We start from the raw sequence: 25192 nt of genomic DNA, 5'->3' as shown, positions 1-25192 counted from the left end.
GAGTGTACACCACTGCCTTCTGATGTATATACACAGTGTTGGGCACGTTACATTAAAAAAAGTAATTAGTTATAGTTACTAGTTACTTTCCCCAAAAAGTAACCGTGTTAGTAACTGAATTACTCATTTATAAAAGTAATTGATTACCTAATTACTTTTTTTTATAAAATGCTCAAATCACTTGACTCGCCACCCTAACCTCCAGTTTATCTGGAACTAACCAACTCATGGAGCCTGCCTGGGCGGAGGAATACTGAGTGAGTTGGTTAGTTCCAGATAAACTGCTTTTTTCCCACTAGTTGATGGACTGCAATAAATGTATAGGCTATATAACGTACCCTTTAACAGGTGTATTATTTTGTGACGAGACTTGTTGAGTCAAGTAACGCCGCATTTTATTGTCAGTGACACTAACGGCGTTATAATACATTTTAGATACTATATATATATAACAGGAGAAACAGTAACTTTTCTTGATTAGTTACTGAAAAAAGTAGTGCCATTATTTTATAATGCTGTTATTTCCATGACTGTTGGAGCAATGGAGCCATTGTGTTTAGTTATAATAGAGCAGGGACTCTATTATCCCACTCTCAGCTAATGGACAAGGCTGTTGAAGCAGCACAGAGAATCTCAGACTGAATGAACTTGGTGTCACTTGTTCAGCATCACATTACATCACGGCGCATCGGCTGGGAACATGACTCAACCTCTAACTTGCGCTAACTGAGAGGAAAAAGCCCCGCCGAGGCCCGGAGCCCAATTTGCTGCGAGGGAAAAAAAAGGAAAGCGGGAAGTGAAAGGAAAGAGAGACAGCTAGGGAGAGAGAGAGAATAGAGGAGCTGTGATGAGGTTTGATGTGAGTTACACAACCCCATGAATTAGATATGATGTCCATGAGAGAGGAGCTGGTGTTTAGAGAGCGATTAAAGGCTCCTCACTGCTCCTGCCAGGACCTTGGGCCGGGGATTTAAAGATATACGTACGCAGTGAAGAAAGGGAGCAGAGGCTGTGGAGAATAAGACACGCTGCTTTTACTTTACTGTCATTCACAAGAAGAAGGTTCCGGATAGAATGCCACAAATCTGTTTAGTTAAGTTTGGTGTATTATGGATCCCAATTAGTCACTGCCTCAGCAGCCACTGTTTTTCCTGGGGTCCTACGTTACAATATAAAATTAAAATAAATATATACAGTATGCTCAATCTGAAAACACACATATATATACACATATAAATATACAAATATTACATACATGTAATGTAACATTACATACACTAGTATCTTTAATGCAGGTCTCTAGCGCACACGCTCAAAAGACTGGCTCACACTGCAGGTTCCCTCTCCCAACTTGGAAAGACCAGTTTCTCTTACTGTTGCACCTACAACCTCAACACTCTGCAAAATCATCTGAAACGTACCTCACTTTTATCAATAGGACAATTTAAAACCACAACTACATCTTATTTTACCTCTAACTGCTCCTGCTTTTAGCTACACTTATGTTTCAATTTATCCCTGTCACCTTTAACTTCCGGTATTTTGTTCTGCTTTTGTATGTTTCAATTTTTTTGTCATCTGTCCTTAAATGTTTTGTGTTTCATCTCGGCTATATTGTAAATGAGGTTACTCCTCAATATATCTCTGAGTTTAAATAAAGGTTATGAAATTAAATGTTCAAATATTTAAGACATTTAAGACAATTCTCCTGAATTATCCTGTAGCAACAACCACTTCAAATAACACATCCAGCTAAACTGAGAAGAAAATAATTAAAAAAGAAAGATGAATAAAATAAATAAAAGTATGAAAAAAGAAAAATAAATGAGGAAGATGTATAGAGACCCATAACAGAGTAGGAAAAAAAAGTCTATACATTAAATGCAGTCCAAAAAAATCTCTTTCTGTGCGACACTTTCTTCTCTGTGTGGTTTGGGGATCTTCCGTACAACGTACAGCATGTCGTAATTCTGACCAGAGAATTGCGTGTGTGTGTGTGCTTACGCGTGTGTGTTCCCTCTCTGCAGGCAGGCCTGGGACCTGGCTGTGGACATCTGCCTCTCTCAGCTGCCCACCATCATCGAGGAGGGCACCGCCTTCAGAGTAAGTGTGTGTGAGCGCAAAAAACTCCCACTTTGAAGTTCCTCTATTTAACTCTGTGTGAGGGTGTGTGTGTGTGTGTGTGTGGTTATGGGATGTCTAGTTGTGATGGATGGCTGTTATCTTGGACCTGTCCACGACTGATGCCCATAAACCTCACGCAGTTCTTGTTTGCACTGCAAGTTCTCAACCACCAACATCTACAGCATCTCTATTAATCTCTCAAACCTTCACACACACATTCTCAGTGGATTACATTGTAAAATGTCATGTCTAATAATTCAAGTCTGTGTTTGAAATAAGACAAATGGCCACTGAAACCACTGGTCCTGCACTTTGGACCACTGGTGTGTTTATTGCTCTATTTACTGGTGTGGCAGGGGAACGCCATGGAGACGCTGAGTGTGATGGAAACATGCTGCGAGTGGCTGATGATGACAGAAAATATCTGGGCCAACACAAGACAGATGTGTGTGTTTGTGTGTGTGTGTCACAAGATGCTGAACGGCGCAGACAGCAGCATCGTGCGCTTTGTAATTCAAACTAATCCAAAAAAGTCAATATAAAGCTGCTTTTTCCTGATCAAGCACTTTTTCTCCGGGCCTTCTTTCACTCCTTCACCTGGCCCCTCGGATGTGGGCCTGTCTTCCATCGCTCCCCCAGGGGCAGTTTTCCATCCTTGCTCCTCCTCTATCTTCTCCAGCTCTCGGCCTGAAAACACTTACCGGCACTGTAATTGAGCCTCCGAGGACCACTAAAGGAGATCTTTGCGTTCAGTCTTGCTCTGGGCCTTTAATTCCTCTCCGATGTGCCTCGGCTGTTACAAATTCAGCTTTATTTTCTTCTCTTGGTAATTAATGAGTGTTGATAATATTTTATCTCTCTATCATACTTATCTGGTCTCACCCGCCCCTCCACCAAGCTTTTTGTTGCCTCAGGGCAACATGGAGCCATATGTGCATTAAAAAGCACCAAGAAAAATCTGATTTCACTTCATTTATATGGATTAGGAAAGACCTGTTTAAATAAAAGTCGTTTTCCAGATAAGATGCCTTTTTATAAACCTAATTTTTGTTTTCAGACCTCCCTGAGATGAACACTGCATTTTCAACACTTTCTCTCCTCTTCCTTATTTCTACTCAGTTCCACCCTCTACTTACCTGTACAGAAAGTTCCTTATTTTTTGGCTCTTAATGTAAACTGACAGAAAGGCTTCACAAGGCACCCAGGGCTGAAAAAACTAAAATAATTAAATTTCTTGGAAAAAATAGAATCTCAAAAGGTCTGTCCACTCCAGTCCAGTTGAGTTTAGGTCAATTTTCAGTCACTTGTTGCATCACTATGTACTACACAGGTCTGACAGGCCACAGTGGTGAGTGAATGTCAGTTCAAATCATCAGTCAATCATGTATTTCTGCTGCATATTTGGCTCCAGTTTGTGTTCATTAGGTGACTTCTATAATTATCATGATAATGATCTTAATTATTGTTTTAAACGGTTGGGAAGTAGTAGAAAAAACTTAAAGGGATAGTTCAACATTTTGGCAAATTGGCAGAGCAGAGCCGTGAGCTGCTCAGAGCTACGCTACGGAGGCTCATGGGATTTCTTTCTTCAAACTCATCAAATACACAATCCAACAACTCCACAACGCTCTGGTGGACAAGTTGTGAGCTGCACATTCACCACGCTATGAGATAATAACGGAACGTTACCAGACAGAGTTGTTTTAGAGGTAAATTCATGCAAAACAGCTGATGCTTGTTTTCGGCAAGCAGTCTCTGCATTTGCCTCTAAAACAACTCCGTCTCGTAACGTCCCGTTATTATCTCATAGCGTGGTGAATGTGCAGCTCACAACTTGTCCACGGGAGTTGTTGGATTGTGTATTTGATGACTTTGATGAGGGAAACCAAGAAATCCCACCGTTCTAAAAATAGCTTGCATCGACAAATAAAGGTAACAAACCTACTGCTACAGTATGACTATCGGAATTATGGCAATGGGCCAATTTGCCAAAATGTTGGACTACCCCTTTAAAACACAAAACAACAAAAACTATGATGACATTTTAAATACGATATACAATAATAAATAAATGATTATAGGTCACGCTTTCATTCTTTATCTGAAATGGATATTAGACTTCTAAAAAAAGTATCAAATTTAACTTGGTTTAATCGTATTCATTCATAGTTAATATTCTCCTAAATCAGTAAAGCAAAGAACTCCCTGTAGTGAAGATACTGATCCAATATGATCTATCATAAATAGGGTTGCAAAGGGGTGGAAAATTTACAGTAAATTTCCGGAAAATTTCCAGAAACTTTCCATGGGAAGTTAAACTGGGGAATTTTGGAAATATTCCAAATTGGAAACTTTCCATGGGAATTATGGGAATTTATGGAAATTATGGAAATGTATGGGAATTATTGGGAATTTATGGGAATTAACTGGAAATTGGGGGTAATTCATTTAGACAAACTGGATCATATCCAAACATAAATGTAAATATTTTGTTTTGTCATACGCAGACATCCATGCAAAATAATATATTTAAAAACATGACATTTCAACAGATTTATTTTGTGAGTAGAACTTTATCAAGTTTTAATTATTGTATGAACAATCAATTATTTTATTGAACCACAAAAACATGAATGTTGAGTAAAATTTTACTCACCTTCACCAATCAATTTAGTAAATTTCGGATTTATTCCCGTTTATTCCCATATATTCCCATTAATTCCCATATATTCCCGTTAATTCCCATATATTCCCATTAATTCCCATGGAAAGTTTCCGACTATGAAAATTCCCGGAATTTTGCAACCCTAATCATTAAGTACCAAGGAAACTCAGCAGGGTGTTATGTGAGGAAAAAATGGTACCAATACACACTATTTAACATGCTGTAAGTACACAGGCTAGAACTTTACCAACCAAGTGTTTCTGTTCATGTACCACTGAGTTTGTGTGTGTGAGTGTGTGTGTGTATAGAGTTATTAAGCTTTAATTATGCACAAATTAATTTTTCCATCCAGCCGAGAAGTGTTGATATTTCCCCTCTCCACATCCATCAACAGTCTGCACAGCGCTGTCGTAATTCCTGCAGCATTATTAACACCAGGCGATCAAAAACTCTGCGGCCAGCAACTAATCAATCAGGCAAACTGCCCCGGCAGCAGAGAGAGAGAGAGGAGAGGGAAGGTGATCATGATAGATCAGGATTTATGTCGTTACTGCAGTGCAGTGTCACTTCTGAGCTCATTGTGTCAGGGCTTTTATGAAATGATAGGCTAGTCGCTGCAGACTGGCTCATTGTGTGTGTGTGTGTGTGTGTGTGTGTGTGTGTGTGTGCGTGTGAGAGAGAGAGAGAGAGAGAGAGAGAGAGAGAGAGAGAGAGAGAGAGAGAGAGAGAGAGAGAGAGAGAGAAAGGAAGAATGAGTTAGCACAATAATTTGTTCAAAATGGTGATAAACACTGTGTGTGATTTATGTCCACAGCACAGTCCGTTCTTTGCGGAGCAGCTGACGGCGTTCCAGGTGTGGCTGACGATGGGTGTGGAGAACAGGAACCCTCCTGAGCAGCTCCCCATCGTACTGCAGGTACACACACACACACACACACACACACACACACACACACACACACACACACACACACACTCACTCTCTCTCTCAAATAAACACACACAAGCATTCAACTCGGGAACCTTCTCTCCTTTCCTCTGTTGCAGATCGCTTTTGTTAATGTAAATACATATTGTGTTTCCATAGCTTGTAATGGGAAAAAATTCAGAAAAAGCAGATTTTATTTTTTAAGACAGTCACTGTCACTGTGTGGAAGGTGCAGAGCAGATGGAACCTGAGCTGCTGCTCCAGCTGCTCTGTCTCCTTCAAAATGAACAGCAAACTTTTCAAAATTGAACTCATAATAATAAATCTTGAAAAATATGTTCCCAGCTGTTTACCAATGTGTCCTCTCTGAGCTGTGGTGATTACAATTATAACACATTATTGCCTCCAAAACGTTTTTGGTGGTAGTCAGTATGAATGTCTTTTTAATAATAATAATAATAATAATAATAATAATACAGTAAAAATATTTTAGATATTTATAGAGCATTTTTCAAGAGTGCATAAGCATAAAACATCATACAAATGAAGTGCATAAACAAGCAGAACATACATGCGTGTTGTTTAAATGGGTAATGTGTAAAAAAGCGTTGAGTGGTCGGTAAGTTCAGTTTATTGACCGTATAAAAACATTTCAGTCACTAAAATACTAAATGAGCAAAAATAACCTTGATGAATCCACATTAATCATCAGCCTCCAAAAAAGCTCTTTAAAGAGTTAAACATCATCTTTTCTCACACGGCGTTTCAATCAACACAACGCCTGCAGTGAGTTCTCCTCTGTTATTTATCCAGTGATTGTTGAGATTGATGAGAAACCGTCTGAGTTGTTACTCAGTGAGAAGTGGGTGAGTGTCTCTCGCGCTCACGATGGTCATTTATTAAAGCTCGTAAATGAGTTTAAAACCCGTCGCTGATGCGTCTGGTGAGAACTGAGCACAGCTTGATATCAATCCACCAAACACTTGCACTCACACAACCAGGAGTCAGGAAGCATGCAGCTGTTTGGCCTGAAGGATCGGTGGACCTTTCTGTAACTCCTGTGTTTGAATAGCACAGCTCTGTCAGGCAGGTGAAGCCAGAAGTGTTGCATGAAGAGAGCTCTTCCTTTCATTTCATTGTCTTTATTAAACACACACATCACCTGCCAAGAACCCACCATTAGCATAGAGTTTTATTACAACAATACTTTTAACACCGTTACCTCTCACCGCTCCCCTTTTTTTTTCCTTCCCTCCCTTCATTTATCTGCCTTATCCTCTTTTATACATGATACTCTTTTCCTTCAGGTCAACACTTTAGCTCTGCCAGCTGAAGGTGTGATATGCACTGTAAAATAATTCCCGCAAATTGAACTCAGCAGTGGTGGGCTCGTTTTATTCCTTACGACCCGGCAACAAAAGGCTGTGACAGGAACAGTGTCTCGCTGTGTTCCCTGAAGTGGACTTACATTTGTTTGGGACGCTTTAATTGGGATGACATTTTTGCCAGAACCCTGTAAATGTAGTGTACAGCAGCTGACTGAGTTACCATCCCCCCCTCCTCCTCCTCCTCCTCCTCCTCCCGCAGGGTCGTACAGTCGTGGCGTTGCATTAGATCACAGCACAGTAGTGGGGTGCTGCTGTCCGTGTTGAATGGTAATTTCCCGCTGACTCAGCACGTTGCGAGCCGCAGCCGTCCATACAGCAGTCCTGTCGGGACCCGTTAAAAGCTGAGGGAAAGGCACACACTCCGCAAGCTGAGTGTGAGTGTGTGTGTGTGTGTGCTTGGTGTTCAAGATAGAGTGCAAGATAGGAAGTAAAGCTGATGTAGCCCTTAAGATTACGCAACATTATGCAGCTTTACGCCATGATGGGAAAGTAATTCGTACCCTCTGATGTATGATGTGGACACATAAACAGGTTTAATTCCCTTTTAAGCACACAGTTGCATAAGAATGAACTTTAAAGGCCGACATGTTCTTAGAGGATGTACAATTCCACGCCAAAACATATTCTGGCTTTATTCGGAAGACGCAAAGAGCGACAAGAAAAGGGCAACAGTGAGTAATCCATCAATAATGCTCTTTAATGAAATGAGCAAAAAGGGAGGACAACGGAGCTCAGGAAAAAGGAGACACACGTTGCAGCGTTGTCTTGACAACAGCCGTTTTATCCGGGAAAGGATTAACAGATTTTGCGAAGGGATTACAACATCCCTAAATTGTGATGTTACGTTAACAGCTGCACATTCACTGTCACACAGATTTGGCTTTGTCAGTAAAGTGATTAAGGGCGTCCATATGCATCAATATCATGACCACGCGTCACAGCTCATTCACACAGCGTGAGCAGAGGAAATGCTTACTCATCTCAGCAAAGGAGATTGGAGTCGGGGTGTTACAGACACCAATATGTACATTAATTCTCATGTATTTTAATATCACTGAAGGATTTTATTTTCATCCCTTCTGTGGTAAATGTAAATATATGTTAATGTCTTACTTGAATTTTGTGCAGAAAATGAGTTTATGTACAGTGCCGTGAAAAAGTATTTGCCCCCTTCTGGGTTTCTTACTTTTTTGTATATTTGTCACACTTAAATCTAACTCAAGTCAATATAAAATGCAGTTTTTAAATAATGATTTCATTTTTTTAAGGGAAAAAAGCTATCCAACCTACCCTTTGTGAAAAAGTACTTTTTTGCATATTTGTCACACTTAAATGTTTAAGATCATCAAACTAATTTTAATATTAGACAAAGATAACCCAAGTAAACATAAAATGCAGTTTTTAGATGGCATCACTGACTGTGATAAAACTTTTCTTTTTCATTTCACCGTCCACACCTGATCCCTGCCAGTTGAATATAGAAATCACTTCAATAGAACCTGTCTGAGTGAAGTGAAGGAGGCTGAGAGATCTCAAAAAGCATCATGCCACGATCTTAAGAAATTAAAACAAATAAAATAAAATAAAAAAAACAAAATCACTGACATCTATAAGTCTGGAAAGTGTTACAAGCTATTTCTAAAGGTTGGCATTGTGGTCTTTCCTGTTCCTATAACGCACACACACGCACACACACACATGTGCGTCACACACAGCCACACACTCCCACGCTCTTCCTTGGAGCTGGAGGTAGCCCTGGGCCGGTCTTCCCCGGCCACCTTCTGTTTCCGTGGTCACGCACACCAGGCTGGAGTCGTGGAGGATGCTAATAATACATAACGTGTCGGAGGAAACGACCATGTGCGTGCGTATACGTGTGTGTGCTTGTGTGTGTGTGTGTGTGTGTACCTGGGTCCCTCCATATGCTTGTTCCCACACACACTGGGACAGTCACATGGGGATGTAGCAGTGTCCAGCCGTCACACAGGCTTCGTGCTGCACTGCGCTTCACGCTGCAGAAACGACACACACAGGAAAACACGCCTTAAATTTTTTTAGCACATACCATATGCATCCTTAAAAATAGTTCCTGTCGCCCAAAACGTCCACATCGTGATTTTCTGCGTAGCATCACTGTCAGATTGCATATATATAGTGCACACACACGTCAAACCAAAATTCACACACACACACACACACACACACACACACATCCTTGTAATGCTATCTTTGTGAGGACGCTTATTGACATAATGTATTCCCTAGCCCCTTACCCTAATTTTAACCATCCAAAACAAATGCCAAACCTTAACCATTACTTTTAACCTAACTTAAACCTAATTACAACCTAAAGTCTTAACCCTCAAACAGCCCTTGGAAAAAGTGAGGACCGGAATGTCCTCACTTCCCAAAAATGTCCTCACTCTGTTGGTTAAAAACTCTCGGTCCTCACAACGTAGTAAGTACAAGAACACACACACACACTGTGGTGTATTGTCCTGAAGCAGCATCTCCTTAAGAAGCCAATTAAAATGGCAGCCAAGAGGACGCACCCAGCCGCCCACACATCAGTGCACATACACACACACACACGCACACTATAGTTTTGTGTGTGTGTGAGTAAACAAGTTCAAGCGGGTGTCAGTAGTAGTGGTGGGAGAGCCACCTGTTTCACTCCACCTCCTCACTCAGGCTTCACTTTCTCCTGCTGCTCTTCCTCTTCCTCCTCATCCTTTAATCTCATACTTCCTCTTCTCGTCTGTTCAGAGGCAGCACACTCTGACCTTCGACCTCTGCTCTCTTTCAGGTCCTCCTCAGTCAGGTGCATCGGCTGCGGGCTCTGGACCTGCTTGGACGGTTTCTGGACCTGGGACCCTGGGCTGTCAGTCTGGTGCGCTGAGTTCTCCATTTAATCCAATAAAATCATTCCACAACATTGGAAGAGTATTATAGGGATAGTTGACATTCACCTATTGCCATAATTCCTATAGTTTTGGGAGTAGGCTTATTACCTTTAATTGTCGGTGCAAGCTGTTTTTAGATCAGCGGGGCAGAGACGTGAGCTCTACATGGTGTGCGGTATTTCCAGCTTTCACTCATCAAATACACAATCCAACAACTCCAAAACGCTCTTGTGGACAAGTTGTGACCTGCACATTCACCACGCTATGAGATAATAATGGAACGAGACAGAGTTGTTTTTGAGGCAACGCGTAGCTGGAACTACATTCCAGACAGGGCTGATCGGCGGAGTGATTTCAAAAGCGCAAGTAGTTCCGAGTATTTGCTTCATGTGATGTAATGTTACATAATTATGCATTATTATTTCATAGTGTGGTGAATGTGCAGGTCACAACTTGGAAACGTGGAAATACCATGCGCGTCCGTTGCGATTAACCTACTATTAACCTACTTCTAAGACTTTAGGGATTATGGCAATAGGCGAATTTGCCAAAATGTTGAAAAATCCCTCTAAGCCGTCAAAGATTGTCAACCAAACAGTAGCAGTAGCAGATGTGCTGAGGGTGTGAGCTGTCTGTCATCGAGGCACAACAAACATTCACTAAGCAGTTTTTAAATGATTTTTAGACATTCTTACAGGGAAAACACACGGCTGATGATCTTGTCAGAAGTGTTTTGTTCACTGAACACACAGCACACAGCACTGAAGAACTCAAACTAAATCTTCATCAGGGCATCAGGGTAGGGGTTCCAAAAGCAGCATCTTAAAATCCAGGCACATCACCTGTACACTGTCCGGTAGCAGGTACAGTGATATGCAAAGGTTTGGGCACCTCTGGCCAAAATTTGGAAGATGAAAGTGGAAGATGAAATAATCTCCAAAAGGCATAAAGTTACAGATGCATTTACATTTTAAACTATATATATTTTTTATTTTCATCTTTTACATTTTCAAAATGACAGAAAAGATAAAGTGCTGCAGCAAAGATCTGACCCTGCATAGCACAGGCTGCTGCTTTGTTTCCCTTCTTCAGTCTGAATCTGTAGAAAACAAAATAATACACTGATATTGCTTCAAATATTGCAAATGAGTGTTTCATGTTTAACTTTATGCCTTTTGGAGATCATTTCATCTTCCACTTGCTCAACTCTTCACATTAACAGACATTTTGACCAGGGGTGCCAAAACTTTGACACTGTTAAAGATGCTGGTGCTGCAATAGAATATGAAGATTTACAGCAATATTACAGTGTTGTAGGATACTGTGCATACAATGGGGAATGCATACATATGTAAATGTGGGAAACTAGGTACAGTATGGTGCGAGGTTTTCTTTGTGGGTGTATAAATGTGAGAATGTATGTGAATGTGTCCTTGGGTGTCTTGAAAGGCGCTATATAAATCGAAATTATTATTAATGTACGTACATGTTGGATACACTCCTGTGGTCCTTTTTGATGCCATGTTTGTACTGTATGGAAGGTGGAAACAATTCTCCTACAAAAGGACAAATAAATAAATCCAATCTAATCTAATACTCCAAAGAACAAGCTCCTTGACATTTGACCTGAATTTAAAACGGCCTTTAACCAGCCAAGCTCATTCTTGTAGCAGGGATTGCCACGTAACTGCACTGTAATAACAATACCTCTTTGTAAATACCACTTGTGTGTGTGTGTGTGTTTCCAGGCCCTGTCTGTAGGGATCTTCCCCTACGTGTTAAAGCTGCTTCAGAGCTCAGCCAGAGAGCTGAGACCGCTGCTGGTTTTCATCTGGGCTAAAATCCTGGCTGTGGACAGTGTAAGTTATGTAAAATACTAATACACATTAATGTGTCTCTGCCCGGTCTCCTCTAAACCCTTATTGTCTTGAAATATTATCCACCAGTTTACATCACAGGTTCAAAAATACAGCGTGTACGATTCAGTAGCATCTAGCGTTCAGGTTGCAGATCACAACCAATCCAATACCCCGCCCCATATTCAAACAGAGAAGCTAGGGAATAGAGCCAGTGTTTGGTTTGTTCACTCTGAGTTATATGGCAGTGGTCGGCTCTGTGGAAGAGGAGCCACTCTCCACGTAGAGAAAACACAGTGATTCATAGTGTCACACCAGTGTAATAAAAATGTGACACAAGGGATAAAAGAAGCAATTGTTTCTTGAATTGAAAAGAAAAGATAATGACGTCTGCACAGTTATGTCAGGGGCCTATTTTTATACCATGACAAAAGCCCACGGTCAAGCATATGATGTAGTGTATTTCTGTCTCTGGGTGCTTTCAGTAAATTGAATCCCACAATGTTTTGATTTGTAAAAATAGTTGTTCATTATTGAGAAAGACTGCCAATCACACATGTCAAATGATTCCTTTTGCCTTGATTTTATATATATTTCAGTCGGACGCACTCTCACTTACATGCACTCTCACACTCTCTCTCTGTCTCTGCAGTCATGTCAAGCTGACCTGGTGAAAGACAACGGCCACAAGTATTTCCTGTCAGTTTTAGCTGACAATTACATGCCAGTAAGTGATTCAACCAGTGATGTTTTCCTGTTTTGGACTGTCTTAAATATAATGTTGCTTTTTTTTTTTTTGCACAATTTTTCTAATTGATATTTTATCTTTCACTCATACCTTCACTGAAATGAATTGAAGAGTTCATTAGAAACATTTCAGAGAGATTTGTGAAGCTATGACATGAAATGAGAATCCCAACCTTTGTCAAAGCGTCAAATTAACATTTCTAAAACTACTGAATACAAAATGCAACAAGCAACACCAAGTCACTGTGTCATGTATTCACTGATTGAGTGTGTGTCACTCAGCTACAGTATTCCCCGTCTCCTTCTCTAGTATCTTTTATTTTGAAAAGTCAATCACCTTTCTCTTGTTTCAGGCTGAGCATCGAACAATGGCTGTCTTCATATTGGCTGTAATTGTCAACAGCTACACCACAGGACAGGTACGTGTGTGTGTGTGGGTGTGTGTATTTGGATATGTGTGTATTTTCACATCACTGTCTATTTGCGCAGGAGAAGTCCAAAGGGAGAAAATGTACCAAATTATTCATTTACTTCCCTCACCAGAACCACAGTGGGTTCTTTCAGGGCCACATGTCACTTTGAGATATGACTCTATCGCCCATTGTGTATTTCCGGGAGATATTGGTTATGTGACATTTTTGTCACCAGCGGTCCCCTCTATAATCTCCATCTCGGTTCCAGCCACCTCTGTGGTGACACTTTATCACCACAAGTGTCACTTCGGTCTGCTCCTGGCCTCCGGTGTTCAATCCCAGAAGCCTTTTGTGCCTGACGCTGATCAAATGTCCAAGGGTGTGATGTTGAGATGATGTAGCTTGTCATTTCTTACGTGGCATTACACACATACTCACACGCGCTTTTGCGACACGCTATTCCACAAAGAAATATTCCACCATCAGTCCTCACTCTCCTGCTCTCTGCAGTTATTTTTTCATCTAGTTGTGAATGTTATTTGACTCATTCTTTTCCTTCTCCACTACCTCACAGTGCCTCTCTCTCCCTGACATTATATACATTTACCAAATCAGAAAAGCTATATGTGCAGCCTAGCTCAGAAACAGCCATTCTTCTCCCATACCGCTGTGTGCTTAATGCTTCTGCCTCTCTTGCAGGCCTGTAAATAATAGATGATCCCCAGCATTACAGAGAGAGAGAGACTCTGCCAGCTCCACATCTCCATTATTTATTCCTCTTACTTTCAACAACAGCGTTCATTATTGTGCTATCGCTGTTGCAAACATGTCACTGAGCTCTGGCATCTTAATATTCCAGCTCTCAGCAGCTGCCTCCACGACACGCAACCGATAGGTCACGTAAAGGAAAGTGTAGGGGGCTGAGCAGATGTGTCATCGCTGATGTCTAGACACCTCAGTCAACAGGATACAAAGGATACACTAACTGTGTCTGTCTGTTGTGGTTGTGAGGTGTCCTTCAGTTCAGAGGCTTTGACCCACCGGACCTTTGTATTGTTGTTACAGAGGAGACATGACGGGGACTGAATGTACAACCGAGTTTTGAGACTTCAAGAATAAAGTCATAGTTTTAGGAGAAAAAAGTCATAATTTTACGAGAATAAAGTCATAATATTTTAACCTGTTGTTTTAGAGGAGGAAGTCGTTAAAATGAGGCCTTGGAACATTTCGTGAAGTTGTACAAAAGCATAGGTTTCACAAACAAGGAGAGCCCCACTAGCAGTGTTGTGCCTGAACGCGTTCAATGAACGATCGTTGATGAACTCATTCATATTTTGGGCGAACGTGAACTGAACGTACTGTATTTCCGCTTGGTTGAACGCGTTCATTCTGGCATTTGTGAACGGCGCTCTCTCAAAGTATGACTTCGTTCAGGAGTGTTCCATAGAGCCTTCCGAGCAAAAAACAGCTAAAACACACTGTAAACAAGCGTTAATACTGTATGTAGCGGAAAAACCAGCCAATCTGGATCAGCTGAGTGATAGCGCGTGGTTAGTAAAAGATAAACGGGGGTTAGAGACATACTGTATTTGAGAATTTTATAAAATAGTAATGCAAGTAAGTAGTAACTATAACTAATACCACTGGTTAAAACTGCTAAAATAATTGCTGTCTGTGGTTTGATATGGGCTGAGGCAATAATTTTGAAAAATAATAGCTTGTAGCAACATGTTGAAAAAAAAAAAGAAAAGAAAAAAGAACTATTAACTAGTTCAGTTTTGGAACCGTGAACTTAGTTCAAAATTTTGAATTATGAACTATGAACTGAACTAGTTCATTTTAAAATTTGTGAACTGAACTTTGAACTAGTTTGTGTAGAGTGAACTTTCCCAGCACTGCCCACTAGTATGTAATTTTCTGACCTTAAACTAATGTTTCTAAACTCATTATACATCGCAACTCCGCTAAGCTCCAGAGCCCGAGCTCAAGCCCAGTCTCCCTGTGCTGGGCCGTACGGCCGACCAGATCCCCACCAGAGCTCCAACTCTGGAGCTTTGCTTGGCACTGCTACGGCGACGGCAACGGTACCGATATCGGCACCACGAATCCTACTTGCTGGGGCTTTTGGCAAATCAGCACCACATTGTCATCAGAATCAGGACTTTGAAAAGAATACGCAAGAAAATGCATCTATTCCGCAGAAAGAACCAGGCAGACTTGGAGGACTTTTTTTTCCTCGCAATATTATGACTTTCAATCCAGAGTTTGTGAGTGTAAAGTAGTAATGTTTATAATGCTGTGATATAAATCTGATGAGATGCCCAGGTCGTGGGCCTGATTTGCATGAATAAAAACCGTGACCTCGTGCTGATCCATGGCCTTCAGTCCCACTCAGGCTCCTTTGCTGCACGTTTGTCCAAATTTAGTTACAACATTTTTTATTGATTTTTAGCAGTGAATGAACAAATAGACACACAAACCACAACAACAACAACAAAATCCCTTACATTTCTTTTGCAGCATATACAGTATGTCTGTCCAAATTTAAAAAATAAAAATAAAAAAAAAGCAGGGATGCTACACATAGACAGTTAAAGAACAAGCGACATTGTAAAACTCAGTCTCACTGTGTATGATGCTCAATTTCAAACATATCTTGACTCTTGGAGCTGAGCCTGTGGACAATGACTGTCCAATCACAAAGCAGAGGGCTCCGTTGCCTTCATATCCACCATAATTCCAGACAGGTGTATTAGATTTACATAAGGGATCATCATTAAACCCACCAGAGCTGTGATTTATTTCACAGACTCACCCACGTTGATTTTCAACTACAAACTCTGGAATTATTTGTGAACATCATTTTAAAAGCTTAAACTCTTAAGCACTCTGAGTCCAACCTTTAGAAGTTTAAACCCATACAGCTCGACTATAAATTCCACCTTTACAAAGAAAACAACTGTCAGTTTTTTTTTTACCGACACTGCCAGAGATTTGAATTTGACTATGTTGATTATTGAGGTTGTGCAGACGGAGTTCAAAGTAATAAATTAGAATAGGTGGTAAAACATTACAAATGCTGACGCTTCCACACAGGTGCACTGCGTGGTACATTTAAGCAGTTAACATCCAAGCATGCTCTGTGGCATGAATACAAATGAGTAACAGGTCCGTTTGATTGTGATTATGTGTGAAGATGGAAAGAGGAAAAGATCCAAGTGACTTTGAAAGAGGGTTCACTGTTGGGGCAGGAGCTGCAGTGACAGACTGGAGTTGACAGCTCACATTTGATGAGTTTGATGATCGCACATTAGCGCAGTATGTAAGGAGAAGAGCTCCTCTTCCCCTGCTGACTGAGAACATCATGTACACGTACATGTCTGCTACATACAGATGTTGAGGGGTTTTTGCCCCACATACAAACATGAGAGACTATATGGTTGTATTGTAGTGATGAGTAGTTGTGCTGAATTGCAGTAGATTATTTTGGTCTACCTAATAAAGTGTCATTGGAGGCCACTGTACTTTTTTCCCCCCTGTGAGCCTTTGTATTGCTGGTAGTTTTCAAACAGGCCTTTAAAAGTGACTGTTGGTGATTTTTCGTACTGTTGAACAAGCACATTGCCTCACTTTTCCCAAAGTTTAACATCCGTTACAGGCAAGTGAAGAGTGAACTCTTGTCACTCGATGAGAAGAAGAAACAGTGAGGCAGCTGGGAACAAGAGAGGAGAGTGGCCGTTAATGCACTCCACAAATAAAAGAAATCAAAAAGAAAGTTTAAAAGGATTTTGAATAAAGCATGCCAGCTTTTCTTTTGCACTGACACAAACTTTGATGGACCAGTTATCTTTTGTTCACAAAAAAAAAAAGATTTGAAGTAAACTGAAGAGGTTCAAGGGAGCTGCTGCAGAAGCTCATCATCATTTAGTAAATCACAGAGGGAGGTTCCAGGTTAGAGGTGATTAACTGGGTAATGAGTTAAGTCGACTTCCAGCCTGAAGCCTGAATGCTGCTCAGGAGAGTATGACTGATATAAGCTGCTGATATTGTTCTCTTATTAAATATTAAAAACTGTCAGGTCACTGTTGGCCAACACAATCTGTCCAGGTCTGTTGTACAAGGACAACAGACTAAAGTCTGTGGGTGTTTTTAAAAGTTAGTGACTCGAGGGAAATTATGTCCAAGACAAACAGCCTTTCCTCTATTATTACTTTATAACTTAGAGTCCTGAAGCTGCTGCTATGTGTCTTGAATGTTCTCCACAGGTTTTTTCTACCTTTTTAAAACCTGGAAGCACGAAGGAAACAAACAACTTAACAACTCTGACATTATTCTGCACTGCCTCTCCGTTCTCCTCTCCCCCCAACAGGAGGCCTGTCTGCAGGGCAACCTGATAGCCAACTGCCTGGAGCAGCTGTCAGACCCTCATCCTTTGCTCCGCCAATGGGTGGCCATTTGCCTGGGCCGCATCTGGCAGAACTTCGACCCGGCACGCTGGTGTGGAGTCCGAGACAGCGCCCACGAGAAGCTTTACACCCTGTTGTCAGACCCCATCCCTGAGGTGAGAGGTTCATACTGCCCCCTCCCCCCACAAGCACCAAGTGAGCTGTTAGACTGCATGCCTGTCACTCATGTAAAATCAAGTATCTTTATATTGTTTTCTTATATATTATTATTTTCTTTAGTTGGTTCAAGGCTCAACCTTCACTTCAAAAGGAAGCAGATGAAGTGATGCCTGAATCATCTGTTTTATTAATGCCTCCTAAAATGATCTCATTATAGAAACAAACAATATTTTACTGTAAGAATCTGGAATTTGTGTGGCCTCATTAGGGATATCTTATATTTTACACAGACCCCATTAGCAACTTTTTAATGATACCAAACTACTCTACTAACTTTGTTTTGAATAATAAACATCAGTACTGTTTAAACAGAATTTCCCCAATAGGCTTTACTGTATGCACAACTCCACTACTTCCTGAACTTATGAACATTATTGGACAAACTGATGAATCCAGGTGTGTCTGACTCAGTACCTCAGTAGTCACAACAATGCTCAGACACACCTGGATTAATCAGTTTGTCCAATAATGTAAGACAGGAAATAAAGGAGCTTGTTTAACCCTCCTGTTGTCCTCCTGGGTCAAGGAAAAAAGGCAGGAAGGAAGGACGAAGGGAAAGAAGGAAGGACAGACAAAGGGAAAGATGGGAAGAAAGAAGGAAGGGGAAAAGGAAGGAAAGATAGAATGAGTGAGGGAAGAGATAGGGTCAATTGGGTCATAAAGGAAGGAAGAGGTAAGGACGAAGAGAAGGAAGGAAAAAAGGATTGTGGAAAGAAGGAAGGGAGAAAGGATTGTGGAAAGAAGGAAGGATGGAGGAAGGGAACAGATTGGGTCAATTTGACGCAGAAGGACAACAGGAGGGTTAAGTTCAGGAAGTAGTGGAGCTGTGCATAAAGCCTATTAAAAGTCCCATTCACGGCCCACCCAAACACTGACACAGCCCGGGTGATTGGGTCTGCTCTGAAGTGCTGTGTAATTCAGCAGCCGTTTTTGACCCTAACCCTGTAATGTTTATATTTTGTCTCTATGGAAGCCAACGGAAATGAACCCTCACTCTGTCACAGGGAGGCCCTGAAGGTGTCGTCCATTCCCTGAGATTAATGTTGTCTTTGGAGAGACATTTGTCTCTTTATTATTCAATCAAATAGAATAGATTTGCAACCAAAAAAGAGATTTGAAAACAAAAGTGAATAAGTGGCAGTCAAAAAAAATGTTTTGAGAACATATTTCTTCAACTTCAATCAAAACTAATGTTTGTAAGTAAAAACGTGTGATCGTTTTGCTTATAAATCAGTCCTCTACTACTCTGATGGATGAGAGAAGAGTTTCTATTGGTGGGTTTGACCTGGTGTCTAACTACCAATAGAAACTCTTCTCTCATCCAGCAAAATTATCATATGTTTTTACTTACAAACATTAGTTTTGATTGAAGTTGAAGAAATATGCACTCAAAACATTTTTTTTTGCAATTGCAACCCATTCTGTTTCACTCTCAAATCTCTTTTTTGGTTGCAAATCTATTCTATTTGATGAATAATCAAGAGACAAATGTCTCTCCATAGTTGTCCACTTGTGGTTTGTGGTATGAGTCCAGATTTTACATTTATTGCAGAAAAGCAAGAAACATCCCAGTCTTTTTTTTTGGAAACAGACCAAAACTGCACATCTGGGACACATCAAACTTAAGAGTAAATCTCCATCCAAAATATATCGATTTTAGTCTCAAACATGGCCACCAACAAACTTGAGCAAAACAACACTAGAGTGACAAGAGTCAAAGGAAATATGAATCTGATTTCTATGTATATGTTATATACATATACTGTACATGTCTTGTGGTCAGAGACGACACACTCTCACACACACCATGTGGCCCTGCTGTGTTGTGATGGTCGGTGTGTGACTGGTTGTGTGCTGACCAGAGGGACAGCCAGACAGAGTTTGCCCTGAAGTTCACCCAGACACTTTGCACACCTACACACACACACACACACACACACACACACACACACACACACACACACACACACACACACACACACACACACACACACACACACACACACACACACACACACACACACACACACACACACACACACACACACACACACACCACACACACACACACACACATGCACACACAAGGAACATCTGTTTGTCCCAGTGCCTCCTTGCTTCCATTGGACAGACAGCTGCTTTGACCATAGAGTTGAAACTGGGGTCTGCAAACACATCTGTCTGCCCACACACACAAACACACATGCAGGTTTCAGGTAGTGTTACCAACTGCTCACTTACTGTACCAGTGTAGAGTTTTCAGTGTTATTCACAGGAGATCATCACTGCCTGCATCATGTGGTGCAGCAGAAACAACATATTAACTGATAAGTGACTGCATCTTAGACCTCTTCTTAGTTGCTAGTTTGAGGGCATCTCAGATGCTGTGCTGTGTGTGTGTAGTGTACAGTATGTGTGTGTTTGTGTTGTGTTCCCCTAGAGCCACATTGAGAAGATTGAAAAAAGTGATGAGTAGTTGAGGCGACAGAATGTAAAAGAGGAGCAGAGATCAGCGACTAAGCAGAGCCTTTAATTAAGTCTGAAGGGACGGAACCAAAGTGACACTGTCATTTAGTCATATCCTGCAACTCACTACAACACACACACACACACACACACACACACACACACACACACACACACACACACACACAGAATATTTTTGTTGACATTTTGTTGTATAATGTCAGTGCTCTTTGGTGCAGCGTAAGTTTTTTTCTGTCTTTGTTTGTAATGTACTGTGTTTCAGGAGCTGTTCTGTTCTCTGTTGTCAAAATGCCCCACAAACACTTTACCTCCATATCCTACAACAGTTAGCAGGCTAACCAGCTAGTCCTGCTCAGACTGGGTCTTCATTTTCCAATACCGAGTCACTGCAGTGTCCAGTCTGGAAGAATTACAATCGCGCACAATGGCTGAGGCCCTTGGCAGGACTAGTTAGCAATGCTAACATTAGCGATGTAACAACAGCAAAACAAACAGCTACTAGATTATTTAAAGTTCAGCTATGGTCACCTTATTTCAGAGCTGCATGTCCACGTCTATCCACATTTTACATTTGCACATGTGGGAAGTCAAGGGTGTAAGGGTGTAAAGGTGAAATGTCAGAGAAGCTGCAGTTGCTGTGACCTTCACTTTAAAGGGGACATATTATGGAAATATCCCTTTTAGAAGGCTGTTTAACATATGTGAGAAGTTGATTAATGTGAGAAATTGACAAAGAAATCTGTAACCTTCAGGCTCCCTAGGTTGAAATCCACAAATTAGCAATTGTTGCTATAACCTGGCTCAAAGCATCTCTTCTTGTTTTACAAGATTAATGTTTTTTGTGCATTGTCCCCGTTTTAAATAAATAAATTCATTCATTCATTCATGAGCTGTTCCTTCAGTTATCTGGCAATGATGTAGCTAGTTTTTGAATTTGCATAATACCACCTCTACCTGGTACCAGTAGAGGGGGCGGGGCAAGCAGTGGTTCATTTGCATTTAAAGGGACAGACACTGAAACCAGACATTGTGAACAGGGCTGTTTAGAGAGGATGAAAAGAGCTGTGATGTTTGATCCTTCAGGTTTTTTGACCAAAGCATGTCACAGACATGTCTTTAAGACACCTGGGAACTATTTTAATTTGTGGAAAAGTGGCAGAATATAAAGAGTTCCTGCACATGGCTGCATGAAGGACTGTTGTGCAGGACTATAGAGTTGGTCATGGTATTCCAACTAACATATGTACACCAGTGCATACACAGATGTGTAAAGTGTGTAAGTGATTAAGATTGATGTATTTCCCAGTTTTCATTCTTGTTTTCTCATCAGCCTTCGAGTCACACTGCTTCCATGACTTTCTTTTAATCCAGGTTTTAGTAAGAAAATTACAACATGTTCATCTGAAATGTTTCAGCCGATTGTTTTAATTAGAGCAAAGCAAACAACGTCAAAGCAGCTCTCTGCTGCGCTAATGCTGCATCACAAGATTTAAAGACGGTTGTGACGATGCATCCTGATGTCTGCAAAAATGTTTTTCTGTAGCCACGATAACCAGCACAAATAAATATTCATTGTTTTGCTGTAATGTAGTTCAGTTTGTGAGTCCAATCCCTCCTGGAAAAACTAAAACGCATTGGCAAATGTGGATTAAACATCCAGTGAAGACAAAAAAGCAGCTCACCAAGGCACACAGCACTGATAATCTCCTCTGCATTTCATGGTAATGCACTAAGAGAAAAATGAACCGTAATTATCTCTGAAACTTTCATCCACTGAATAAGTCTGGCAAGCAGGGCTTCAAGGTAGATGGCCACAAACTGGAGATTAGAATGAGCCGTCTCAGGTTTTAACCTTATTTTTGTATGTATTGGAGAAAGCTGAGTGTGTGAGTGTGTGTGTTGCTGCAGGTGAGGTGTGCAGCTGTCTTCGCTCTGGGGACTTTCGTGGGGAACTCTGCGGAGAGGACGGACCACTCCACCACCATCGACCATAATGTGGCCATGATGCTGGCCCAGCTCATCAACGACGGCAGCCCCGTTGTCCGCAAGGTCACTGCATCGCCCACACACACACACACACACACACACACACACACACACACACACACACCCACCCACCCACACAAAACACTTAGAACTTCTATCGTACAGATAGAAACTATTACTAGTGAAAATAGTGGAAGAGCATGGACTGCTCCACTGCAGAGCAGCTAAGAGCAGTTATGCTGATGTGATCCAGATAATGTAATGCAGCAGAAGGACTTGGTATTAATTCAATTGAATTCACTAGCAGAGATGTGCTGGGGCTCTTAGAAGCTGCAGTTCAAAGTTTTAGGAAATAAAATCATTTGCTTTTTTCCCGGAGAGTTACATGAGAAGATCTCTGGAGTGCAGAGCTGCGATTAGGGAGTAATTATCTGAGCATGAAGACTAACAGCTGGACCCAGCTGTTGCTGTGACCACCTATAAAACCACAACTTCCCTTCATCTCTGTATTCATCAACCAGAAGATACAACAGGATAATCAGTCAATTTAAAGCTGATGCTTTCCTTTTTTTTATGTTGAGCTCAGTTAATCACCTCCTTTCTGCAGCTCTGTAGGCAACGTATCAGTCTGACGCAGTGTTGAGTATGTAGTGTAAAGGTTAATTCATTTTCATATTGTCATGGTTAGAGCTCCAGTTTCATGATACTGGTGGGATCATAGAAGAGTGCACATGGATCAGAGGTTTATTTCTGGCGTGAACAATCATTGATTAGAATGTTTCTGTGTACCATATTTTGTCAGGAGTTGGTCGTCGCTCTGAGTCACCTGGTGGTCCAGTATGAAAGCAACTTCTGTACAGTCGCCCTTCAGTTTATAGAAGAAGAGAAGAACTACAGCGTGCCGTCACCAGCCAACACAGCAGGTAAACATGTACGGAGCTTGTATCTGCAAATGACTGGATTTAGAACAAGCAGACAGAATTAGAAGTAGGCCAAGTAGATGAAGATAAATGACTACATCATCCGTTAGCAGCGGAGCAAACAAGTGTGTTTGAGACACCCAGCAGAAACTAGCGGAAAGTCATCTTTTGGTTTGAATGATTTTTTTCTAACCATTTAATTCTACAGGTTTTTTTTGTTTATTTGGATGGGACAGTGCACATTAATGGACAAAAACATGTAAATGTGTCATATTATAGTAAGGTGCTAATTTCCGTCCGGAGTCCCATAAACATAAAAACAGTTCAATGACAGTACACATAATAATGTAGACAACACAAAAAGACAAAAAGGCAACTATGACAATTAAGAACATATTGACAAACACATTCCACAGGTAGGGGGCCATAAGAGTTTTGTTCTCGGAGATAAAGTGCATAAGTGCTGGGTTAAAGTGACAAGTGCAAGAGTGCAAGAGTGCATAGGTACCAGGTTGTATTGCACGATGCCCATTACACCCAGTTGCACAAGCAGAAGTGTGTAGATAATTGCACAAATGTAATACATAATTGTATTATCTAAGTACTACTAAAATCAAAATGACATACACAAAAATATTGTGTACAATTAACTGAAAAATAAAAACTCTAATGGTGCCCCGGCAGTTGCAGGTTACAGGTGATCGCATGTCTGGTTTGCTTGTAACCATGCTTTTAGGTTTCCCTTGAACATGGTAAGTGGTGCTCTCCCTAATTGTGACTGGGAGGTTATTCCAGGTAACATTTTGATATTTTTCAAAAAAAATAAATAAAAAATACAAAAAAGTGCACATAGAAAGTGTGAAAAGTCTGTATTTTTGAATTTAACATAAAACATGAGCTCTTTCAACCACATGAAGGGCAAACCATGATGGGGAAAAACATCAGTTAAATAAAATATTTGTAGATCAGACAGAATCATATTGTTCTACACAGAAAATTCCTGTTCAAGTGTTTGGACTCAGTCAAACTCCTTCAGTCTGTCTGAAGGCAGCTCACGTCTGTCACTTAGACATCATGAGGATTCATTTTCTTGTTCAAGGATTTCAAGAAAGTCTCTCTCCAAACTGTCTTGTTCTCATTGTGCTTTTAAAATCTCAATAATAGCTAAAGTCGTTCATCGGGCACCTCATACCAGTCATCACTGCATTTAATCATAATCAAGTGTCCACAGAGGCAATTGCTGGTTTATAGACAAATTGGTAATACTTCAATAGCTTTGAAGGTGTCCCTTGAATGAATCCACTCTGTTCACAAAGTGTTTTTCATTCTCAAAGCTTGCGTGTGCGTGTGTTTCCAGAGCCTGGGAACCTGACTCCAGTGAGGGACAGCCCGGCCATCCCCCGCCTGCGATCAGTCAACTCTTACACCAACATCCGAGCTGTTACTACTGCCCGTAACCTGAACAAGAGCCTGCAGAACCTCAATCTCAATGAAGAGGGTAGGAGACAGTGATGTGACAGTGATGGGGGCGAATAGAGACGAAGACGTCAGCTGAGTGAGAGCAATCGATCCAGTGAGACACCAGTAGAGGGGTTTATCAGCTTTTCCACTGCATTCTATCATTGGTATTCCTGAATGCAACTCGGTTAGCATTAATACGAGGCTGAGAGGGTGTAGCCAGAGTTCACATGCTGCTGTAGTGATAGTCATTCCAACCCAGCTGTGAGTGTTGTGGATAGATGCCAGAACTAACACAGATCATCTATTACACCTGCAGATGTTAGTTGTGAAATCATTACCATCATGATGTTGGTCTCCAAATCAAAAACTGATAACGAAGCTCGATCACCTGTGGCTCATGTCTCCTATGAATTTTTCAGTCACTTATTTTGATGGTTTCATTGCAGAGTTCAAAGTCTGCAAAATGTATTCTGAGCACAGCTGAATCCAAGTTTTCTCTCCAGTCTCTGCTCCTCTAATAACTAAAAAGAATCTGGATTATTATGTTTGGGAGATGCTGCACAAGCTCCACCTCCGATCCTCTGTCTTCAGGCTTGATATTCGGCCCAGCCTAAAAACACACATTACTACAGTGCACTGAAGTAGACCGGCTGTGTGTATATTCTATGTAGAAACATGTGCTAATCTGC

At 41.0% G+C, this 25192-nt stretch overlaps 1 protein-coding gene across 2 annotated transcripts in view; it reads left to right on the top strand.

Moving 5' to 3' along the window:
* rptor (regulatory associated protein of MTOR, complex 1) overlaps positions 1-25192 on the top strand; it is a 222743-nt gene that overhangs the window by 141518 nt on the left and 56033 nt on the right. For both annotated transcript variants that reach the window (XM_083982130.1, XM_083982131.1), the window contains exons 11-20: positions 2028-2103; positions 5604-5705; positions 9912-9995; positions 11757-11867; positions 12517-12591; positions 12965-13030; positions 17394-17585; positions 22045-22185; positions 22925-23045; positions 24400-24540. In XM_083982130.1, coding sequence (XP_083838256.1) covers positions 2028-2103; positions 5604-5705; positions 9912-9995; positions 11757-11867; positions 12517-12591; positions 12965-13030; positions 17394-17585; positions 22045-22185; positions 22925-23045; positions 24400-24540 — 1109 coding nt within the window. The remainder of the gene's footprint in view (positions 1-2027; positions 2104-5603; positions 5706-9911; positions 9996-11756; positions 11868-12516; positions 12592-12964; positions 13031-17393; positions 17586-22044; positions 22186-22924; positions 23046-24399; positions 24541-25192) is intronic.

This window comes from Trachurus trachurus, assembly GCF_905171665.1.
Source record: "Trachurus trachurus genome assembly, chromosome: 1".
NCBI lineage: Eukaryota > Metazoa > Chordata > Actinopteri > Carangiformes > Carangidae > Trachurus > Trachurus trachurus.
This window is presented reverse-complemented; position numbering and strand designations above follow the sequence as displayed.